Source organism: Gobius niger (genome assembly GCF_951799975.1).
Source record: "Gobius niger genome assembly, chromosome: 12".
In the NCBI taxonomy this organism is placed as follows: domain Eukaryota; kingdom Metazoa; phylum Chordata; class Actinopteri; order Gobiiformes; family Gobiidae; genus Gobius; species Gobius niger.
Window position 1 is genome coordinate 8,691,489 of NC_136863.1, and position 24,695 is coordinate 8,716,183.

General features: G+C 40.1%; 2 protein-coding genes across 4 annotated transcripts in view; one reads left to right on the top strand and one right to left on the bottom strand.

Moving 5' to 3' along the window:
* Nucleotides 1–9,131, bottom strand: part of plekhg7 (pleckstrin homology domain containing, family G (with RhoGef domain) member 7) — a 31,265-nt gene extending 22,134 nt beyond the window's left edge. Inside the window, exons 1-3 of one of the 2 annotated variants that reach the window (XM_079567989.1) lie at nucleotides 8,944–9,131; nucleotides 7,602–8,381; nucleotides 4,908–4,930 (exon numbers count right to left, since the gene is read on the bottom strand). In XM_079567989.1, the coding sequence (XP_079424115.1) occupies nucleotides 4,908–4,930; nucleotides 7,602–8,243 (665 nt within the window). In that variant the 5' untranslated portion in view covers nucleotides 8,244–8,381; nucleotides 8,944–9,131. The remainder of the gene's footprint in view (nucleotides 1–4,907; nucleotides 4,931–7,601; nucleotides 8,382–8,943) is intronic. The other variant, XM_079567990.1, reaches the window with a different exon arrangement.
* A 1,131-nt stretch (nucleotides 9,132–10,262) lies between these two features.
* Nucleotides 10,263–24,695, top strand: part of itpr2 (inositol 1,4,5-trisphosphate receptor, type 2) — an 89,771-nt gene continuing 75,338 nt past the window's right edge. For both annotated transcript variants that reach the window (XM_079567066.1, XM_079567067.1), the window contains exons 1-9: nucleotides 10,263–10,615; nucleotides 15,109–15,179; nucleotides 16,319–16,437; nucleotides 16,701–16,787; nucleotides 18,052–18,210; nucleotides 21,455–21,553; nucleotides 21,648–21,731; nucleotides 22,883–23,029; nucleotides 24,440–24,535. In XM_079567066.1, coding sequence (XP_079423192.1) covers nucleotides 10,524–10,615; nucleotides 15,109–15,179; nucleotides 16,319–16,437; nucleotides 16,701–16,787; nucleotides 18,052–18,210; nucleotides 21,455–21,553; nucleotides 21,648–21,731; nucleotides 22,883–23,029; nucleotides 24,440–24,535 — 954 coding nt within the window. In that variant the 5' untranslated portion in view covers nucleotides 10,263–10,523. The remainder of the gene's footprint in view (nucleotides 10,616–15,108; nucleotides 15,180–16,318; nucleotides 16,438–16,700; nucleotides 16,788–18,051; nucleotides 18,211–21,454; nucleotides 21,554–21,647; nucleotides 21,732–22,882; nucleotides 23,030–24,439; nucleotides 24,536–24,695) is intronic.

Consider the following 24,695-nt stretch of genomic DNA (forward strand, 5'->3'; position numbering starts at 1 on the left):
TTAGTATAAAACTCAAAACATACACACAGTAGCCACTTCCACCTGGGTGTACTGACCAAGACCCTGGCTCAAGATGGAACTGGCTCCCCTACAAGGACAATGATCTCTACAAATACAAAAAATAAAAAAGCAAACCTAACACAATACCAGTTAGTGAGGCCTTGGGGCCAAACGTGACCCTGGGACCAAATTTTGGTGGCCTTCAGACTTCTAATCTTGTTGAATTGGCACGCATCACCCTGTTACACGATTAAAAATGTTTTCCAAGCCTAAATACAAGGTGTGGGGCACGGTTTAAACCTCCCTTAAATGCACCCGGGTGAATGTTTCACTGCACTGAGCACCAATCTTTGGCCCGAGACAAGCGGCCCTCGATTTGGACGCTCCTGGGCTACAGCATAGGTGTGCAAACTGAGGCCCGAGGGTGCACATGCAGCACCGTTAATCAGTCCTGAGAATAACTAGAACAGACACTAAAACTGTTAACAGGACTAGAGCTGGGTACATTTTATTTCATTTTTAGATATCTATACTATTTGTTATCTAGAACCATAAAACAGAATAATGTTAATTTATTCCATAACCATTTTCATAATTTATTTGAGCTGAAACAACCAAGTAACATTCTTTAGTGCTGTCCGTGGATCCAACAGGCTTCAACATTTGGTATAAATAAAAATATTAACCAGTGGTACCTGAACGTCTTAGTATCGCTTTATATTAAGGTGTGCTTGTTAAGTATTAATAAGGTATTAATACGCATTAGTAATCGTTTTAAGGTTAGGATTAGGGTAGGCCATGAATAAACATATAATAACAACAATAATAATGGGTTACACTTGTATTTTATTTATTTATTTATTGACCTTCATTTAACCAGGATTGTCGCACTGAGATTAAGAATCTCTTTTTCAGAGGAGTCCTGGCCCCTTAGGGGAACCTACTGTACATGTTTTTAGAGGTAGGGGAAACCGGACTACCTGGAGGAAACCTTCGCAGGCATGGGGAGAACATGCAAACTCCACACAGAGAGGCCCCGTCCTGGTGGGAATCGCACCCAGGAACTTCTAGCTGTGAAACACGAGCACTAACCGCTGTGCCACCGTGCCACCCTTGGTAATACAGGCTAAGTTTCTCAAAGCGCACACTGTATTCATTATTCAGTCTCCATAGTCGGTGGATATTATTTATGGCCTATTAATTATTAATGCTTATTCATATTTAATGAGAACACCTTAATGTAAAGCGTTACCAACATTTAAAAAAAATAATTCAACTTTTAACAGTACCAGCCTGAAACAGGCCCACGTCTACAGTTTTCACTGAGATAAATAACTGCTGCTATTTTGATGTTTTGTCCTGTAGTTTGAAACATGAGTAATTCTCTAGTAAACAACCTACTTTTCGCTGACACAAACTCGTGACTAAATGACCACTTGCCTTATCCACATTCCAAATATGCATCGCTTAATAGAACCTAATCAGGACAGATAAAAATGCACGCCAAATGCAATAAGGAAGTCCAGGCACTGGCAGCCTGCAGATCAGGGCAATAGATAAAAATCATTATGCAGTAAACAGAAGTTCAGTGGATGCAGGGGAAGCGTAACAAAGTGGAGATCATCTTTCAACTTCCTTCTACGTGACATGACAGATGCATTAGTGAAAACAGCAGCCACATTTTTTTTTTTCCAAGAACACTCGGTCAGGCGGCAAACGCAGTACAAGTGAGCACGTGGAATCTACACAGGCTCCCATAGTTTAAGTGTACAGCAGTGACATGAGTTACAGGTGACAGGTGTAACCCGGTAAGTTTTGCCTAAAGACACAAGTGAATGCAGGGCTGAGCGGCAGCTCCTGTAAAGGTAGTGTTTACCGCAGTAAAAGGAAGGATACAGGAGTCACAGCTGAGACGGTCAATGTTCACGGGTGGAATAATAGAGCGGTGCAGTTTATCGCATTACTGTTTAATCAAATTGTGATTAACGTATCTAGCGTGATCTCAATTATCAGCTCGGGGTTTTTAATCGCCACCTCATTTGGAGCAGAGTTTAGATATTCAGGCTATCTTTCCTCGCGTCAATGGATTACAATAATGATGAAACATCCACATGTGAAGTCCAGCAGTTCACAGAGGTTATTCTATTTGACACAATATGGAAACTGCTAGCTGCAAGCTTAAAGGTGATGTTTGGAGGATGCACACTCTGGTTAAAAGGGCATTACGAGTAGGGCAAAAAATCTATATCACAATATAAAAAAGAAATATCACGATAACAATATATTAGACAATGTAATTGACAATGGACAAATTATTCAAACTCATTTTCTCGCAAATACCAATTTACATCCTTCATTTCATTTGACTTTTTAAGCACCTGTCCCCGTGTTCTACAGTCAGTGTTGATGCTGCTCTGATGGAACATAAATTACATCATGTCCACAAAGATCTAAAAAATTACCACGATATCAAAAAATTATATCGCGATAACGATATGCGATACGATATGGCCCACCCCTAATTACAACTACAATTGGGTTGCCTTAACCTCTTACCACCTGCCTTAATGAGTGCATTTTCCAGTTCGGTTTCACCCAAATCTAAAAGCTTCTTGAGCTCACAGCCTATAGGCCTCATTAGAAAGCTAAGACCTAGAACTGATGTTACGGAACCTTTTCTTCTCGTTGTTCATCTCATTCTTGCCACTTTTTTGCTGCACCTTCACAGCTTTTTTTGGTCACATTTTTGTCGCTTTTTTGTCTGTCACTGTTTCTGCACTTTCACTTTTTTTTGTTGTTGCTCTTTTTGTGGTCTTATTTTGTCACTTTTTGGTGCTTGCTTTCTTCTTGTAGCCATTTTGATGCTGTTTTTCCAAACATATATTAGATTTAGGGCAATGCCAATAAATTAATAGGATAAAATGTGCTCGGTTCAGTGTTAATTTCGTCGTCTAAAATATTTAGTCTTAAAACTAAAGAATAAAGACTAAAACTAAATTAAACGTTTTTCATGAGACTAAAACTATGACTAAAATGTCCAGATATTTTAGTCGACTAAAATAAGACTAAATAAAAATGAAAGGGAGAGTCTAAAATCAGCCAAACTTCTATTGACCGTCTGAAAGAGCCTCATATTATGTAAATTCACTGCCAAAGGAACAGCTCTGAGCTTTGTTCATGTGGAGCAGCTCCATGAAGCAGAGGAACAAGATTAAATATGATTATAATTAATATTATCAATGCAAAGTCGACTAAATTTGTCCTAAATTCAGTCGACTAAATTTACTTGCAATTTTAGTCGACTAAAACTAGACTAAAATTGAAGATATTTTTTGGACTAAAACTAGACTAAAATCGAATTACATTTTCGTCAGAAGACTAAGACTAAAACTAAATTAAAATAAGTTGTCAAAATTAACACTGGCTCGGTTCAGGTGGGGGTTAAGAGGTTAAGCGGCATGTGGACAAGGGCACAACTTCTGTCTACGTGCATGCAATTTGTCATTTGAAAGCTAAGAACCAACAGAGCCTTTACTTCTGAGCATGTTTGTAACGGTCTAAACTTCAGGGTTTGCAGTTCCTCCACACGTCATGGAGGGAGGATATTTTGTTGTTCGAAAAGGATATTGTACCTTCTTTGTGATTTCTCATTGAGATCAGTCCAATTGCAATTTCAGTTCAGTTGTGATCAATTGTGCAACCCTGATCAACAGTAAACAAACAGTAAACAGGGTTAGCACCTGAAGGCAACGAGACAGTCCGTGCTCCTCTAACCAGGTCAGTGCATCCTCGCGATTCATCCCGTTGCATCTTGTACACAATGCCGCCCTGTTGCTTTGCTCCAAACGCTGGCTCTGCGTCAAACCACAACTTCTTTGCACACAAAAAAAATAAAATGTCCGCTTTGTTCCCTGCGACAGATAATGATGATCCAAAACAACACCGTCTCTATGAACCAGAGGCGTCCCCGGGCCGGGCCCACTGGAAGAGGCACATTTGGAGCGTAATTACTAAGACAATAGCCTGCCTAATTATCCAGTAAAGAGGGGAACGGGAGGAGGGGTATCCCATTAGAAATAGGTGTGGGTGGCAGAGGGAGAAAACAGCCTTAACGAGTGTTTGTCTAGCCCCTACATAACCATGGGACTCTCCAAACTTAAGCTTATGCCCCATTAACAAAGGCCTCGCACAATCAATGGACAATGAGGGCTCCATGACCTCACGAGCGGGCCAGGCACACACGATCACTAACAAATACGGATGTTGCATAATATCTACATAGCAAATTAGTGTAGCGTTGAATAGTTCATTGGAATACATAACAGCAATGCCAGAAAAATTGGAACTGGAAAAAAATTCAAGCACAAAAGAATGCGGACATCAGGAAAAGCTCTTCCTAGCTGATCAAGTATCAGTATCTCATCCAAAAGCCATCTTTTCCAATGTGTTCTGCAAATTTACTGCCCCTCTGATGATCCAAACACACTCCATTCTCTTTCTCAAACAGAAACAGCAGCACAGATGGCCTTAGACTTGAAGATGTGACACTATAATGAAGATGTGTCATTATAAATCTGGATTTTTATAATGAATTAAGCAACAATTAGCGTAATTTACACCCAAAACCCACAGTCATTCTCATTTTCAAACAGTATATTGAAAATGTTAACCAAAGCTGAAAAAGGTTATTAGCCTCAAATATAATTACGAGATATTGCATTAATATCCGTTCTTACAAAGTGACATTGATAAGAGTTTTGGATGACTACACAGTACAGGTGTCATCTATGTAAATGTACAGATGGACAGTAGAACCTCCCTTTTATTCCACATGTTATATGCAAACACGTGGACTTTTGATATTTGCGCTCACAGCCAACATGCAAAGCAGTCCAAAGTTCACCTACCTGCTATGACTGGGCTCCTTCTCCTGCAAAATGAAAAATGGAAAAATGGGTGTGAGTCAATGGTAAATATGCAAATAGTTAATAACATACAACATTAGATGAATGATGAAAACGTGGTTTGTGGATTTCTGAACTCCAGAGTTTGCAGCTTTTATGCATCATCAAACCCAAAAGAAAAAAGTATTTTTTTCTTTGAAGAGGCCATTTTGTTACCAAAGCAGCCTAAACCATTCAAATTGTATTATCAATACTATTGCAATCAGTTATGAAGCTATGGTATATACAGGTGCTCGTCATATAATTAGACATACAGACATACAAGGAAAGACCTCCGTTTTATGACTTTGGCATTGTTTGTTGTTGTTTTTATTTTAGTTCATATGGCCTTCGGTCTTTTGTTTACCCTCTGATTTGGATTTGAGGCAAAGCCACTGTAGTATACAGGTGCTCGTCATATAATTAGAATATCATAAAAAACTGCATTTACTTCTGTTATTCAACTTAAACTGTGAAACTAATACATGATAGACTCATTACATGCAAAGTGAGATATCTAGCTTTATTTGTTATCATTTTGATTATTATGGCTCAGCTTTTTTCCCCTCATTTTTGTATTGTTACAATGGCAATAACTCCAATGTGTTGCTTAAAAAAGGTATTTTTTCATGTTTTCCAAAAACAGTGGAAAAATGAGTTAGGCAACTATGCTATGTGGCTAATGATATGTCACTTTGCATGTAATGAGTCTACATGCATTAGTTTCACATTTTAAGTTGAATAACAGAAATAAATGCACTTTTTCACAATATTCTCATTATATGACGAGCACCTAAATACTACAGTGGCTTTGACTCAAATCCAAATCAAAGGAGAGCAAACAAAAGACCGATATGAACAAAAATAAAAACAACAACAAACAATGCTGAAGTCATAAAGCGGAGGTCTTTCCCCGTATGTCCACTTAATGACTTTTTAGACCACCCTGACCCTACTGATGACAGTTTGAACAAAAAGTCTTGCCCTGCTGCCTCTCATCTAGGCCTGTAATGAATGATATGTCACGGGCTTTGCCTGTTTAGAAGATGCCATTGTTAAGTTCATACTTCAACTAAAATCATGATTGTCCATAAGATGTAAAAAAAAAATGCTGTATTGCCCAGCCCTACGTTATATTTAAGAGAAATGTAATGTTTGAGAGAAATATCTACATATGCTTTGCTTAGTGCTGTTCACAATCAGAAAGCTACAAAATTTCCCAAGATATTAAACTTTAGTGAGATTTTTTTTTTATTGCTAACTTGCCAATTCGACCGAGAAAAATCACATTGTTCGCGTTATCCCCCAGCTCTAATTACACCATTTACACGCCACATTAGCCGGATCTTCCTTCCATCCAACCCAAACAAAAACAGAAATCCGCAAAAAAAAGGAGACCTCCTATGGCTAACAACAGCACTATATCACTTTCAAAGAGACAGAATTTTGAATCAAGTGTTTTAAGTGGCCGCTCGGGCTCCAAAGCCTGTGATATCTGAGCAGAATTGTCGGGACTCTATTGAGAATGTGCCTGCCTGAATGCCGTGAGCCGCTGAATAGATGTGCCCATTATCTTTGGCCATCGCTCACTGACCCCGCCATTATTGGGTGACTGCTGACTGCGGTGAATGGGGGGCCCCAAAGAAGTGCACTTCCCAGGGCTCTTGAGGCAGTGGGCTTGGTCCGAGCTGTCAGTGCATGTAACTGCTGATTCATTTGCTGTCAAAAGCTCGCATTGTGAGCGGCCGCGGCGGGAGGCAAGGCACACACGGATGGAGCGAAGGTTGGAAGAATGTGGGGCTATTTAATTTATAGGCATCAGATTAAAAAGAGAAATTACAGAGATAGGATACAGTGTGTCGGTGGGAGGGGTTTGCGTGACAATTAGGGGGAAAATTTGAGGTCTTAATTATGGCTAGGGCTGAAAGACTGGATTGTAATGTGGAGAGTTTCAGTTAGCAAAAAGTACTAGGGTGCAATTACGTTTTTGGATATATAATATTATATGTAGGGGATAAATGACCCTGTCTTCATGGTAGGGTTGCACAATATTTTTGTTAATAAAAATCCAATTGTGATTATTCTGGCATTTTTTGCATTCACGATTCGGTCTGCAATTTATGTTTTGAAATCAAAATTTAGTTCATAGTTAAAATTTTTAAAAACACTTATAGGAGCATTCATTTGAGAGAAAACTAAAATTAACAGCTAATCCATTACAAAAAAGCACATGCATGCCCGCTCGGAAGGTCTATACTACATGGCTAGCAGGTTTTGTACATAAGAACCCATGGAGACCCATGTTTTATGCAGGAGAAAACTATAACTGCAGCCTTGGCGATTTGCTTATTGATATTGAGAGTATTCAAACTGCGATTTCAATTTAATTTCATTGTACTGCTCTGCTCCATAGGGTTTCATAATGCATAAAACTTTGTAACCTTGTAGTTTAGACCTCTAAAAACCTGCTACAAATAACATGTGATCCTTCTAATTCTGATGATCAGCTCAAATGTGAGGGCTTCTAACTGTGTTCTGCACTGTTACATGTATGGCATAAATAAACAGATAAACAATAAAAATAGGAATGTACGTTTACAAGTGATTAATCTCTACACCGCAGCTTGAATTGCAGAGTAAAATCCCTTGTTAACTCACCTTTGTTTCACTCCTATCAGGGAACACAAAATCTTTCAGACTCAGGTGATTGCTGTGACACTCTTGTCTGGGGGAAGTGATACCGTTGTCAAAAGTCTTTGATCTGTGTGACTTGGTTCTCTGTCGCCCTGAAGATGAAATGTGCTGCTGAACCTGACAGTGCTCTCCATCAGGGAGTGCCAGAGGAGAGATGACTCTGGCTACAGGGGACAGGGGGCTGATGGGGGCCGGAGTGACAGCAGATGAGGGCTCTTCCTGAGTACTGCCCATCATCGCAGGGTCCCTGCACTCGCTCTGGGGTCTGCGGGTGCTCCTCATCCTCCGCAGGGTGGGCGATGTGGAGATCCGCCCGGGGGCCTGGCGGTCAAACTGAAAGTAAGGTGCAGGTAAGCCGTCACTGTCCACCAGGGTCAAGTTCCTGGGCCTAGAGTTTGTCCTTGTCAGGTCTATGTGCACGATGAGCGGATTGCTGGTCTGAGTCTCCCGGTCAGTGCGGTCAGGAGGTCCCTCAGTCTGAGTCTGTGCATGGCTAACACCTGTCGGCTCAACCTCATTCTCTGCCCATTCGATGTAGCTCCAGTCCAGCTTCTTTTCAACGTCCTCGTCCTTCTCTTGTAGAATCACAGGCGTCATTGTAGACATTTTAAATGCATTGTAGTGCAACACAACTTAGAAAACGTTGTATCTAGTGGTCTGGTTCCCTTAGCCTCTCCTAGGTTATGGTCAGATGGTAATCCTGCTGCATTCCAACTCTGTTCACACCGGTCACCTCTCAGGGTTCTGTCGAAAAAGAAAGAATGAAAAAGTGTCAATAGTGACTGGAAAAAATGAGGCAGACTGTGCACACAGCAGTCCTAATCCGCTGAAAGGGGATTTGACCAGGGCTCAAAACTGTAGTCTGAAATACAACGTGAGCTGGCGCGGTCGCGCACTGACATCTGTGTGCCTGAAGGAGGGAAAAGAAGAAAAAGAGGGAACAATGATTCTACATTACGCATGGTACAGTATGAGACAGGAACAAGCATCCATCCGTAAAGTTTTCAAAAGTCACACACAACTTGAGTTAGGCGCTACAAATATGAACGCACTGTTTTCCTGAAGCTGCAAATATTGTCTCAGCCATCGCCAAATTAGATAAATGTCATTGTTTGTTCTGCGCCACGCGAGCTCTTTAGGTCGACACATGCTACACTATCGTTACAACAACAATAAAATCTCACGTTTGACCAAAGAACAATAAAAGAACAGTTCACGGGGGTTGCTGTGGGAAAGCAGAAACCATGGCACGCGAGTTTGGAAAGAAGCTCGTTAACATTTAACCAGTCTGGTATGGTTTACTTACGCCAATCATCGGAGCGAGGGAACAGGGAGCCGAACAGTCGAAGCTGGACGCGGCCCGTCCGGTGACAAAAGACAAAGTGAGTCAAGTCTCGTCCCAGCGGCGGCGGCAGCAGCAGCAGCAGCAGCAGCAGCGCTGGTGGTGGTGGCTGGGGTGGCTGAGGAACAGGTCTGTGTGCTGCGCAGCCAATGAGGGGAGTGGAGGAGCCGTGCACTGTCCGGAGAGGAAAGGTGCATGCGTGCGCCTATGCGTGGGAACCAAACCTCTGAAGTCACACAGGTGGACAAACCTGGCCAATCGTGGAATAGGTCTGTAGTAAAAGAGGGACAAGCTGTGGTGGGACATGGTTATATATAGACTTCAGAAATATACATATATATTAAAAAATGGTACATGTTTAGAGAGACCCATGTATCTCGCCCCAAACAAACACACATGGAGATAGCATCATGACATTCCAACCCAAAACATCAGGACACCCAATATCGTAGACAAATTTAAGCAAAAAGCAAGGACACTGTATTTAAAAAAAAAAAAATGTAAATCTAACTTTTCACTTGGCAAGAGGAAATCAATCTAAAACAAACAAACAAAAACATCTAATCATGATAGAAGGGAGAAAAGTGGGTACAACAAAGAGAGGAACACATTTCCAACATTTCTCAAAATCCTAACCACTCAATGCAAGCCTTACCCCCTTCACTTTGGCGGATTTTCATGAAACATCCCCACATGGCTCACTGGGAGCGTGTTTAGCCCCATAAGTCTGGATGGATAAACATAACCTTCTACTGCGGCTGTCCAGGAGCCAAGAGTGACCCAATAAACACTGACGACATTCACGACCTTTTCTGATCTCTTTTGTTTTGAGTTGCAACACACAGCTCAGAGCAGGTGGGCTTTTGCGTTCACACAGTGGCCACTAGAGGGCAGGGCGAAACGGTCAGTTGTGATGATGGTGAAGATGGGTTGGGATCTAGCGCCCTCAGGTGTGATAATATAGGAAGTACATACAGTGTTAAAATTCTTGTCTAGATTTAGATTTAACATGTGTTTTTAGAGTTATGTATTTGCCACATGATTCTGACTGATTCCAATTTGAATTCACCAACGTTTTACTGGTCAAATAAAGGTTTTCATACTGTATATCTTGAAATTAAATATTAAATTAGATCACGTTTGACAAATTCCTCTATTGTTTTGCATGTTTGTGGGCTTTTTCTTTCACTTGACGGTGCGTAAAAATAAGCGAACACATCTTGGAGCAAACCGTGCGCCCTGACAGCAGCAGTCTCCTCCCCCTGAAGTGGATGAAGAAGAGCCCTCTGCGCGGTGTCATACAGGAAGGAGTTGAATAGTGCAAAAAACAGTGGGCTTTTTAGAAAATCGACAGCACTCTCTGCACTTTGTTTTGTCTCTATCTACTCATTTAAACACAGAGCTGGAAAAGGAACTACCATGAGGACTGTCGTTAAACTGGAGGCGCTCTAACCAAACGTGGATTACTTTGAACGGGCGAAAAGAGAGAGACTTAAGTTTAAATGGGAAACTAGCTACAACTTTCAGTAACGCTACGAGTGAATATGTCAGAGCACCGCTCCAGTTTTCTTCACATTGGAGACATCGTGTCTCTTTACGCGGAAGGCGCGGTGAATGGCTTCATCAGTACTTTGGGGTAAGTCCGGCGTTTTTTCTTTTCTCTTCTCTTCTCACCGGGGAGTTCCTTTTGATGGGCGCTCTCAAACAGCTAGTTTAGTTACACATTACTTCCACAACATCAGAACAACGTGTTTTGTAGGTTATGCCACAAGTACCATGGCAGTATCAGGGGACTGTTTGGCAGGAATTAGAAGTTGCATGGTGTCGGTCCAGTTGCACAGAGCTGTGACACCGCTCAAGGCGCTGAGGTCAGAGGGGTCCCCTCGGGGTCCAGGTGGAGGAGGTGTCAGGGGCCCCTTTGCAGTGGGATGTGGGGAGATGGCTGTGTTTATGATGGGGGTAAACACAGGGAAATAATGTCTCAGTGGGCAACAATAAAATGTAACGCTTTCATTTAAATGAGGCAATAATTGTTCATGGTGTTGTCATCATGTATCCACAACTAGTCATGATTTATCATAGGCTGCTTTACAATAGCCTCATTCTGATCCTCAACTTTGGGATAGTGCAGCAGTTCCCACTTTTAAGTATTAAAACCACCACAACCACCGCCTAATTAGTGCTTCTAGCTGTTACTATTACTGTGCTGAGTGTGCTCTCACCACTACTACAACAACATTGTATCTCTATAATTGCTTATAGTACTGCAATTAATTAATAAACACTGCAATTATTCAACACTATTCTGCTTCTTTAGCTGTTTAACCTGCTTTTCCATCTGCATTAAAACATCCACTTTTATAATTATCCTGTGTAAACAACATTTTACTTCCAAATGCACTAGTGCTCCACCACATGTTACTTTTATGTGTGTACATTGGCCATAGAGTCTGCATAGTTGTATTGTGTCATTTGGCAAGGAGTGTATGAAGTGGCTGCCGCCTTATCAGAATGACTTTAAAGCCACCAAGAGAACGTGCTTGTGTTTCTTTGCACAGTAAAGGGGTTATTTTTCACACTATTCATAACACAATCCATCATTTCAGACTGATGCGTTTGACCACAGTGTCATGCTTAGCTTTGCTCTTGAAGCATGGGTTTGTTTGCCGCCTCTCTTCCCGCTGTAGGTGCTTGCGTCACTCAAGAAGGTGAAATGCTGGGTAGGCTGGTTCCGGGTGCACTCTGGCCCGGAGGAATGACGCTGCCCCACCCACCCACCCACCCCTCTCTGCCTCTGCCCTCTCTGCTTCCTGCACCACTCTATCACATTATGCAGGCATCACAAGAAAAACACAAGGACTTCTTTTGGATAGAAGTTAGAACAGTATGAATAAAACCGCACTAATGCTTTCAAACATGCTGCCTAGTAATTCTTCTAGTGCCTTTGCTTGTGCGATTAGTGACAATCCAATAAGAACTTAACTAATGTTTGCCAGTACCAATATAAACATTTTAAAAGGCCACTCAAATTAAGTAAAGCTCAAAATTTTCCATTTTCAGAGCTAGACAAATTTCACCATTGCACCACATGCTACTACAACGCTACTTTTATTACTTAGTGCTCCAAGCAGGCTTCTCTGCTCAAGCTATTAGTAAGAGACTCACTGGCCCAGCTTACTGTAATACATTTTCCTATCCATTTGTGTAAATATATGGTTCATTATGTGGTAAAACTACTCTGAGTGCATGTGCTATGTATTTGATCCAATGACAGAAAAGGCGTTTTGCTATTTTCACCCTGGTTTGTCTTATCTGTTGTCATTACTCAGTTTGACGGGCTGGTCCAGTTTATCGGGAGCTGTGTGCTGTGTGTGTTGTGCCAGCGCTTGTCAAGGTCCATAGAGACGGAGCAGCAGTATCTAAAGCAAAGAGCTGCACTCCCCGTGAGCTCACACAACAAGGCCCAAGCCCATGTTTACTCAGGGCAACTTCAAATCTCTGTGTTATTCACAAGTCTTTAGGCTTAGCTGCGTTTAAGTCATATGAGGCCTTTATTTGTCTATAAATCTGTGCTCAAGTTTAATCCTATTTGGTTTATTTTGACGGGCATTGTATACAGTAACCTAACCCGGGCCAGGTGTAGAATTGGAATGTTCTATTATAGCTAATCGTCAGTTTTCTGAGTCATTTTACCTGTCATCCAAAAATCGTTGCAAATTCTGACTTCACATTGGTCAAATAACACTTTTAAAGGAAGGAGACGTGCCACAACCAGACGAGGGAATGTTAGTCTATCCTTTTCTGTCAAGTTGCCCATTGTTATTGCCAATGCCTTGGAAATGCCATGCCTGAAAATGTTCTGTATCAAACGAGGAAGTTTGGGCCGTCTGCAGACAGCAGGTTGTAACACGCCGTGACCCACAAGGTTGTTTTACTCATTCATGTCACTCTTTTTGCATTTGCAACAATGAAATGTCACACATCACAGCTTGCACCGCCGTGTTGCTTTCTCTCTCCACTCTTTTTTTTCTTTATAGTAAAGAGCTAAAATTAGCCTAGTGCAACCTGCCGAGTAATATCTATCATTGGTTCATGTTTAACCCGGTGTTTGAACTGTGGAAGTCACTGCTTGTGAGCTTTTCCAAATAGACTTCCTGTTGCTGCTGTTCAAGACTTAATAATGCTTCCTATGTTCTATTGTCTTTCGTGAGAAAGTGATTGAAATAAGGAGTCAGAGGAAACAATAGATAGACAACAGGCTGATAAGAGTAGCTTTATTAATAGGCAATGTCCCGGTTCAGTTATACGTGGGCTGTACTGCTTTGTGACAACTTGAATCATCTTCCTCCTCTTTCTTCAGTATCGACCTCCTCTTTCTTCAGTGTTGTAGAAAGCTGGTATCAGAAAATAGTTTGAAAAAAGGAGGCTACAAAAGTTATTTGTGAAGTGTGGCTATTGAAGTTTATTATATACAGGACTATGTTACGGATGTACAGAATAAACCTATGGTCTGGAGTTACTCAGAATCAATGTTAAACGTATCACTTGCTTAGACACTGATTTGAGCAGGTTTTGACCCAATAAAATTAACAACATTTTCATACCGTATTTCTCTTTTTTTCTTTGTTCTATTAAATTTCAATTTGTTGTTTTGTTTTTAATCCGCAGAAGTCAGGAACACTCATAGCCGCCCCAGAAAAGCACCACACACTTCATCTGTTTTGAGCCATTCTCTTCATGTATTTGTATTCTGTTGGTTTTTCCCAGTGCTGTGCCTTTGTCAACCTTTGTTTCCTCGGCCCCTTTAAACTTCTCTTTTGTCACTCCTACCAGAGCTGAGGCAGTAACTAGAAACCTACTGAATAAACAAAAATGGGATCTTCACGTCCTTCATCAAAACACCTTAATTCAGGCCCGCGAGGGGGTGGTGAGATTTGCCAAGGGTGTGGACACTAATATTAGGCTCGTATTGTTGCGTGAAGGCGTCAAATGTTCACATTCGAATGGCTCATCTCTCCTCAAACAGCTGAAACCTCTCAAGTGGGTGAGGTATTTAGTTGGTGGGAGAGGAAAGAGAAGCAAACAAGGAAGAGACAATGGCAAAGTTGAAACCACTTCATGTTGCAGTGTTTGCGTCTGGTTGCTGATTACAGATAATTCAGTTTGTCAGTTATAGCACACTTTGTTTTTTCCTACATACACATGTTATTCTCTATTTATCCCGTCCTTTCAAATGAGAAAACCAAAGTTAATCAAACCTATTATAATATTAACCTCAAGTATAAGGCACTATTAAATAAGAGAGTTGCTGATATAGGCAAGTGTCTCGTTTAGTCAGATATGTTACCTGGTCAAATTATTGGCATGTACCCGATGCCTTAAATGGACTATACAGAGTTTAAAAATGTTAAAATTATGTATTTTCCTCCCCCTACATGTTCCAGCAATGTCCTAATGTGTAGAATGAGCCCTGAGACCTATTCAGCACAACTGCCTCTGAAATCCTGCACTGTCACTCAAAAAGTTGTTATTTTGGGTCCGAAGTGGCATCATGCACGAGCTTAATATAGAAGGTGCAGTTACACGTATGACCTGAGGTGGCAGTAGTGAGTATAAAATGGCCAACTTGCATCTAGTCCCTTTAAGGACGATAAACCTATTGAATATGGTGGCCCCTCCTGGACGTTTACAAATCTGGATAATAATTAGTAGAATAATAGTCAAGTGGGAGGTATTATTTTGATATCACTTACAATTTCATTAAAGTTTCATTAAAGACCACTGTGTTGTGCTGAAACGACAGAGTTTAAAAGTTTATTTGGCCAAATGTTTACTTAAAATTATCCTATTTTCTCATCACCAAGTCCACCTTAGTCTCAAAAGAAGCTTGTACAAATGACTGTACTTAGGAATCCATCCCTGTGATTTTTCTTCACTCATCTGCTGAGCTGCACCTCTCTAAAGTGAGCCTTATAACTGCACATGCAAAACAGTGCAGTTTACATACGTAGTGTTTTGATTTGCTTGAAACCACTGTTAACCACTTGTCATGTAAATGTTCCCACCTGACGGGCTGTTCAAACTGCACAGATCAGCTCAAAAGCTCACTGCATATTCTCTTTATTTCAGGCTGGTTGATGACCGCTGTGTGGTCCAGCCTGAAGCCGGGGATCTCGCCAACCCTCCCAAAAAGTTCAGAGGTTTGTGGCATTGTTTTGGTCACTGTTATTTCAACTTGTACAGCTGTGAACAAAATAAAGGTACTCAAAAACAGCAATGAGATATTTCCACAGTTTTTACATACTGAGATGTTCTTGCCTGAGCTTCGACAAGTTGATGCGTAACTGTCTGGTCTTTGTGTGTGCGCTCAGTCACGCATATAGACCAAAGACGTTGTTAGCATTTAGCCTCTCCCAGCATATTCCTATAGCTCCAAACTGGCGTGAAGTTACCAAGCTGTTCCACGTTTTCCCTATTTTAATACAGTTGCGTGAAAAGTTACACAATCCAGGTCTGGTTACAAAAAAGTCAATTTTCTAAGCGGATAAAAAGGCTTTACTGCACGGACACTGAAGTGCTTTTAAGGTGTTATTACGCCTTATAATATAATACACCTTTTATCCGCTTAGGAAATCGACATGTTTAATTTTGTGTAACTACACTTGGATTGTGTAACTTTTCACGTAACTGTATTTAAATAGGGAAAACGTGGAACTGCTTGGTAGCTTCTAACTTCACCCCAGTTTGGAGTTATAGAGGCTAAATGCTAACAACATTAGCACACGTAAAGACCAGGCAGTTACGCATCAACTCGTCTAAGCTCAGGTAAGTACATATCTCAGTATGTAAAAACGGTGACTTAATCCTTTTAACTTTAAAATATAAATGTTTTTATCATCAACATAGAGCTCTCTACTCAATGTATTACTGACTCAATTCAATAAGTTACAGTATATCTCCGTGAAGCTCCAGCTGTTGCATTTTGTTCTTTTTTAAAGTACTGTAGAAGGGAAGCATTTGTACAGCGTATTTCACTGCAAGCACTTCACTCTGGACATTAATGCTAATAATAATGCATTAGGCTTACACAGCGCTTTTCCAGATGTTCAAAGTCGCTTTCCAATACCGCGTACTTTTCATTCACTTCATACTGCGTGGTGGTAGACTGCTTATGTAACCCCAGATGCACTTGGCCTAGAGTAGACCGACAGAAGTGGGGCTGCACACATCTGCACCAATCTCTCCAACCACCCTCTCACAACCACTCAGCCATTTCTCTGTGAATTCACAATATTGGACGTTATATGAGATCTGTGTTGACCCGTGTCTCCTCCCTCAGACTGTCTGTTCAGAGTATGTCCCATGAACAGATATTCTGCACAGAAACAGTTCTGGAAGGCCAAACAAGGCAAACAGGGGAGCAACAACACACAGGCCGACCTCTTCAAAAAGCTACAGGTACAAAGTGTTATCACAGTTTTTTTTTATATGTAACAGATGTAACATTATCCCCTCTTTGCAGATGATTAAAATGCATGTGATTTGTATTTTTTCCTATGTTCGAGCAGCCTTAACTTGCGGCGAGGCTCTCAACATGTTTTTTAGAGGGGTGTGTTATTGTAAAAATCACTATGGCACTGTACAAATAGTACCCCTGTTTCTTGTGTTTGCATTTTTTTCTGTTGCTTTATTGTATGTGATCAGATTACTCTTGTTTACAGCACGCTGCAGAGCTGGAGCAGAAGCAAAATGACTCTGAGAACAACAAACTGCTGGGGGAAATAGTCAAATACAGTAACGTCATCCAGGTACGGCCGCTCATCTATCACAATACAAGTGTCGGCTTCCTCCAGTGTGTGTGTATGTGTGTATGTGTGTGTGTGCTATATGGATGTACAGTACAACTAACCAGAGGCAGTTCACAGGGATATCAGTTGGTTTGTTTGTTCAAGTTAGGGCTGGGTAATAAATCAAATGACATTATAGACCTCTCCAATAATTAATTAAAGTCTTGGGTGTTTAGTTTTACTCTACCAACACCTCTCATTTCGGGTTATAAAGAAGCCTAGCGTTATGGGCTTTCCTTGTGTGGAAGACCTGTATCATTACATCACTTGTAGACAAAGGTTCCTGAGCCGTCATCTGTACTCTGTAGTTCAAGTATTAGATGTTTTGCCTGTTATCCAGCGGCACTAGTGATATTTGGCAGCAGGCAGACTTTTAAAGACCTTGTACTTGTGACAGCTGTGATTGCACTTAAGTGATTAGCTTAATGTGCTAATAATGGTAATTGTTTTTATTTGTTTTATATATATCTTATTAGGCAATACTATATAGGCTATTAGGGCTGGGTACCGTTAAATGATACCAGTATGGTATCAGAAAAAAAAGTTTAGGTGTGGTATCGAAAAAGTGAAAGTATTGAAAGCAGGAACAGAAAAAAAAATATCTTTAGATCTAAGTTTTGATGATGTTGGGCCATGGACATCATTAAAGAAAGTGACTTGGCGGAGTCAGTTGAAATAAATTATTTATTCCCACAATTTTTTCCCCATATTTTTTCCCCAATTTGACACATTTATTTTGCCCAATGATTTCCCAATTTTTTTGTCCCCAATTTTTTGTCCTATTTTTGCCCCAATTTTTTTCTTGTTTTCCCAGTTTTTTCCCCATCATTTTTGCTCATTTTTATTACTATTTTTATTTCCCCCAATTTTTCCCCAATTTATTCTAAAAAATGTTCCCCCTATTTTTTCCAAAATTTCTTTACACAATTTTTCCTTTTCTTGCCACAATTTTTCCCAATTTTTCCCCAAATTATTCCCCATTTTTCACACATTTCTTGACATTAGAGGTGAACCCCATATCGTAAATTTGCATATCTTCCACGCATTATTGTTGTGTTCTGTGGTTCTAGATGACAAATATTTTAGTATAGATATCGGAAAAAGTATTGTTAAAGTACTGGTATCGAAAATAATGTCACAGTGCCCACTCAGCCCTAAAGGCCATACTTTCCAGTGACCTTGTATTGCTATTTGTTATAATTAATGCCACACTCTCCCCCTATAGCTCCTCCACATAAAGAGTAAAAAGTACCTGACCGTGAACAAGCGCCTGCCTGCTCTGCTGGAGAAAAATGCTATGAGAGTCTCCTTAGACCCGGATGGAAACGAAGGCTCCTGGTTCAACATCCAACCCTTCTGGAAGCTCCGGAGCGAAGGAGATAACGTACGCCTCATTATTTACTCTCCATATAATAATAACAACACCTTTTCCATAAATAATTACATTAATACCAAAGCGTCTGTTTGTCCTGTTCGAGTAACATGTCTATTTTGTCCTTCCTTTTGGCTTTAGCATCCTATGGTTAAAGGTATTGCTTTTGATTGTGCATGGTCTTTGTGCATCATTTAGACACAGTAAAGGCTGTGCTGCATGTAAACCATTAGAAGTCAGATGAGTTTTAGCTCTCTGTTTTTTTCCAATAACAACTGCACAATACGGCCGTTCTAAATGGCAGGATTTGCTGTATGACCAGCACCACCACAACATGTTTATTACGATATTTTAAAGCTCCAATAGGTTGCGTTCATGTGACATCACTCCATATAGCAGGGGTGTCCAAACCTTTTTCATGGAGGGCCGCATATTGAAGCATGCATGGGGTGAAGGGGCACAGATCAGTGGTCAGAGCCGTGAAACCTTCGACTGGGTGTATTTACCAGAGGTTTAATCCGTGTCCCACACCTTTATTTATGCTTAAAATCATAACCTCTTAACCCCTACTGAACTGAACACAATTTCTCCAGTTTGGCTTTACCCATATCTAGAAGCGTCTTGAAAAAGGTGCCAAAGTAGCTACAAAAACAAGACAAAAACAAGGATGAATATGCAACAATAGAGTGGCAAAAGCGCAACACGTTAAATGACAAAAAGCCATGAAAATTTGAGCAAAACCCAACAAAAAGGTGTGAGAAGAAATGTCAAAAACGTGACTACAACGTGAGGAAAAAACATCCATTTAGATGAGTATTGTAGGCCTTAGCTTTCAAATGAGGCTGTGACCTTGTGGATTTGGGTAAAGCTGGTGATGTGTGCAGATTCAGCATGAAGCCTGAGGGCTACCGAAAAGTGTTCTGAGGGCCGCATTTGGCCCTTGGGCCGCACTTTGGGCACTCCTGCCATAGAGCCTATAGGTTAAAGTGGACATGTCATCCATAAGTGTGGCCTACTTTTGGAAACCTCTACATTGATATTTAAATTTGTCATATTTAAATAATGTAAGACATTTTGCTACCGAAGTCGTGTTGGTTACTGGGTTTGTATCTCGCTGCTTTGTTGGAGCGCCCTCTGCAGGCAACAGTGGAAATTGTCTGTCTCAGAGATTGTAGATAAGATAAGATAAGATGGTACTTTATTGATCTCACAGATGGAGAAATTGCATTCGATGAGAGAGCATCCGGCAGCAGCACCCATTCAGTGCGCACCACTCTTTTTTAATTAATGCAGTGTGACTGTACAACTGCTTCAGGGTGGTCACCGGGTCCTGACGAACTTCAAAAATGAGAAAAACACTTTGTTGTGTGACAATCCAAAAAATACAAATTGAAGTGATACAGTAGTAGAAGAAGAAGAGAGCAAAGTAAACACAGGGTCATTGAATTAATTGTGCAAAAATCAAGTCATTAAAAACATTCAATTGGATTCAAACTAGCATTAAATCAGAATTTCTTGGAAAATTATGACATTGCTGAACAATTTATACTGGGTAAGTTCATCGAAAATCCCAAAACTCTGGTCTAAAACATATTCAGTTAGTTTTTCTTGAAATTGACCACATTTTATTTGCTTAAAAGTTACCCGTTTTACACAATTCTCTGTCCTCTGCAAATCTTAAGACATGAAATATGCAGCGATTTTTTTTTTTTCTGAGTTTTCGACATTAAGATGCAGTATTTGAGCATTAAAATAGCATCAACGCAATAAACTAAACGTGTATGTAAAGAAGCAAAATACTACTCGTACTTTAGATAGGTTTTTGATGTGGGGACATTATAACATACTTAAAGGCTAAAAAAAAGTTGATTTTGCATGATGTGTCCTCTTTAATATTGAGGTAGATCACAAGTGTGACTGGTTTGTGTAGCCAATTCAAGAACAAAAACAAAGTCATTGATGTATTTCCTGTTGGGATTCTTTCAAAAACAGTGAATTGCTTGTAGAGTTATGTATGTCCGTCCCTCCATCTGTAACTTTGACATCAAATTGTATTATGTGAACGCAATCTATTGGATGTGGTGCCTTTTTCTGTGTGCTTTTCTTTTATCATGGCATGAATGGCATTTAAGATATACATCTGTAGATTTTTGAGACTCTATCACAAGGATGAACCACTGTGTTTTCTACACTGCTGTGTTTCATAATATTATTATTGCTTAAAGCCTCACTGCGGAACATTCCAGGTGTTATGTTGCTTGTACCACAAACATGCCTAAAAAAACCTTTGAGAACAGGTCATCAAAAATGGGTTCCTTATCCAAAGTTAAGTGGCAACATCTCCACTAGAGCTGGGTACCGATAAAAAAAAAGTTGATGCCGGTTCTTTAAAGGGGCTAGATGCAAGTTAAGTAATTTTATTCTCACTACTGCCACTCAGGTCTTATGCGTAACTGCAGCTTATATATTAAGCTTGTGTATGGCGGCACTTCTGACCGAATTAACACCTTTTTGAGTGACAGTGCAGGATTTTAGGGGCAGTTGTGGTGAACAGGTCTGAGCTCATTCTGCATATTGGACATGGCTGGAGCTTGTAGGGGGATGAAAATACTTGGTTTTAACATTTTTAAACTCCGTATAGTCCCTTTAATGATACCTGGTTTACAATACTGATGCCTGAACATACTTTTCAAGTCAAGTTTTGAATTTGAAAATAAGTACAATTTTCCGGCACTCGCTGCGAGCCGTCCCGTCACCACAACCAAGCTCCAAGACGGGGTGAAATACAGTAGTTTCTTGGCCAAAACGGAACTCTTGACAGCTATGTACCTGAACGATACTTTTTTCGATACGTATACTTAAATATTTGTCACCTAGAACCAGAAAACGGAGCAATAATGTTTCATTTATTCCAAAAAAGACAATTTCTTTTGAATTTGTGTCATTTACTTGAGCTAAGACAACCAAGTAACTTCCTTTAATTCTGACCCTGGACCCACCAGGCATCAAAACTTGGTCTAAACTTTGTTTCCGATACTGTATATCGTTTCAGAGACGAGCTGAGGCAAGCCCACTCACACTAGACACAAAGTATTTTTTCACCAATACACCATTGCAACCCCCCCTGTAATTAAAACATTTTCCATCTTTTCTAATTACTGGGGCAAATGTTGCGCAGTACGGCTTGAAAACAATAAATTGACTATGTTTTTGTTAATATAAAGAGATGGTTAATATCGCCTCTCTCCATTTGAAGGTGGTGGTTGGGGACAAGGTGGTCCTGATGCCAGTAAATGCGGGACAGCCTCTTCATGCCAGTAACATCGAGCTGCTGGACAACCCTGGCTGCAAAGAGGTATCAGCCGCTTCACTTTGCTATTTCAGTCATTTTTGTTGTGATTGTCGTAGCTATCCTGCTTTAACACGACTTTCTCTGTTTCCCTTCACAGGTCAATGCAGTCAACTGTAACACTAGCTGGAAGGTGACTTTGTTCATGAAATTCAGCGATTACAGAGAAGACATCTTGAAAGGGGTTTGTGGTTTCTTTCCAATCACTGCTTGTTTTAATGTGTCATTACAAGGGCTTGGGGAAAAGGGTGCACACTGTTAAAGGTAGGGCTGGAAATCATTCAGTTGGATTCAAACTGGCATTTAAAGCAGTACTAAGCAACATGTTTACCATAATACATTATTTTCGTAGTCCCTCTGGGGGTAATACAAGTGTAAATGGGATGATTGGGAGGGTCTTTCATCTCCCCCTGGGGTCTCTGGTAGGAAAACCGCAAGTGCAACTTCGCTGCCACCGGGTCGGAGTCACCATTACACACTAATGGAATCACGAAGAAGAAGCTAACAGGCTAACGGGCAAAGCTAAGTAGCTAGCGCCACTTAAACAGTATTTACAGCCAAGTTTGAGTGAAAAAAATTATCTCCATTGTGTAATTGGATGTACAATATCCCTCTCTGCCTTTGTCTTTTCTGTCAGCGTAGTATTTACTCTCACGGACAATTAATTAGTAAAAAAACGCAACATGCTACAATACCTGCAGTGACGCTTATGGCCTCTAGGGGCATGAATTACTTAGTGCTGCTTTAATGTAAATATCTTGGATTATAATGACATTGCTCGACTCTTTTTATTGCATGTTTATTTAGTTTCTTTATTAAATGTAGCCATCGAAAATTACATTTAAAACTAAATAATTAAACCCGACTTGCTGCTATCTGTAAAAACTTGTGAGAAAATAATATTATATTAAATAACTGTTTTGAATTGCAATAAATGAGAGGTTTTAAAGCTTTTGAAAATATGATTTCTTTAGAAGTATAACATCAGTGACACAGCAATTTTAATGAAGAAATATTAGGCAGAAATTTATTAGAATTTTTAAACCTACTATCAGGAAGTGACATAGATAAAGGTAAAGTTCATAGCAGTTTGACTCATTGACATAATATGGTCGGCACGACAACAGTTTAAAACTGTTAGCCTTAATCTATGTCACTTCCTGTCAGTGTGCAATAAGGAAGTGAAACTATAAACATCACAAAAATGGGTACAATTTTTAGAAAAATCTGAAATATAATTGTGTTAACTATGTTTTAGCAAAAATGTGTCTAATGTGTCATATGCACTTTAACATACAACCTATATATAGATGTTTTATACTTGTTTCGGATCAGGGCGACGTGGTGAGGCTGTTTCATGCGGAGCAGGAGAAGTTCCTCACGTCTGACGACTACAAGAAGCAGCAGCACGTCTTCCTTCGGACAACGCTGCGACAGTCGGCCACCTCCGCCACCAGCTCCAAGGCGCTGTGGGAGGTCGAGGTGAGGACGCATTATGTAGCTTTCCTGTGCACAGTGAATGAAGGGGGGCTTTCAGGTCCAATCAGTGAGGGAGTGAGCTGGATTGTTTGTTTTGAAAAATTCTCTCTCCTCATTTTACAATTTTATGGACTTAAACCTCTTAACCACAGGAATTGATTGAGAAATTTCTCTAATTTGGCATTACACAAATCGAAAAGCTTTGAGTAATGTGTTTGTCACATAAAGATACAATATTTGGACACTAAAATGGCATTAAAAAACATTGTATTAAACTTGTATGTATAAGCCCTTCTTGACAAAAACAAGGATGAAGACACAATAAAAGAGCGACAAATATGTGTCAAAAATGCAACAAAAAAGCCCTAAAAACACCAGGAAAAGTGACCAAAGTGGCAAAAAATGTGATCAACAAATGACAAAAATGGGTCGAAAACGCAATTTAAAATTTCCTAAAAGGAACAAAAGTGACAAAAAAGCGATGAAAAAGTAGCAAATAACCGATGGCAACAGCGCAAGGAAAAAGATCCATTTAGATAATTTTTGTAAGTGTTTCAAATGGAGCGTTAGACTGGCCTTTTAGATTTGGGTAATGCCAAACTGGAGAAGATACACTTGAACTTAAACTTCAAGAAAAGTTGAAAAAAGGTGATTATCTTTCCCACTAAAAAGATGAATAACAGAAAAGGGAAAGTTCCATATTAATGATTGAACTGGCTCTTTCTTGTGGCCCTTATGTACAGTATGGTTGCGCGGTGACAGTTCTTCTTGCCACATCCTGCGACCACTTCCAATTAGGAAGTGAAAAATGGGGGGAAAAGGCGCTATAGCTGACTTTCCATCAATGAAAGGGGGAGTGGAAGTTTATGCTTTGTTAATTGTGTCCAAAGCCATTCCCAATATTCCTCACTCATTTCCAACCCTAATACTACAATCTTTTTTTCACAAGCCAATGCCTCTTCAATGTACTGAAAGATGACAAAACTAATTTCATTTCACTACTATTAAAACTTTAATGTTAACCCACAGCATGTTGTTTTTGTTGTTAGAACCACATTTCTCTTTTTGCTACGAAGTCGGCATCCGTTAACATGACAGAATACAATAGTCCTTTGTATCTGTTGTTCCTTCATGTGAAATGAACTTCTTTTTGTCTGTCTGTTGCCAGAACATCGTCACGTTACCTTCCTCGTTTAGAGATTACATCAGTGCAACAGTTCAACTCCTGCAGTACATAGAAAAGTCATTCACTGAAATCAGTCACAGCCTTTCTGCGTTTATGTCCGATTTTATGGGAAAGAACTATTATCTCGATCAAATTGACAGACAGGTCCTTTGAATAGGTTAAGTGTTTTAGAACCGTGTCAGTGTCATCAAAATTGGTGTATTTCACAGCACTTCTTGTCTTTACAGGTTGTGCACTATGACCCCTGCAGAGGCGGGGCGGGCCAGTGGAACAGCCTATTTCGTTTCAAACACTTGGCTACTGGAAACTACCTGGCAGCTGAAGTAAGTTGTGTACAATTTTAAACCCTAAATTTGATATTAAAATGATGCCTGAATCATTAAGGGGGAAAATAACTGATTAAAGATTTTTAGGATGAATATTAGGATGGGGAGAATAAAAGAACACCAAAGGATACACTACTTAATTAAAGGGGGAGCTTTT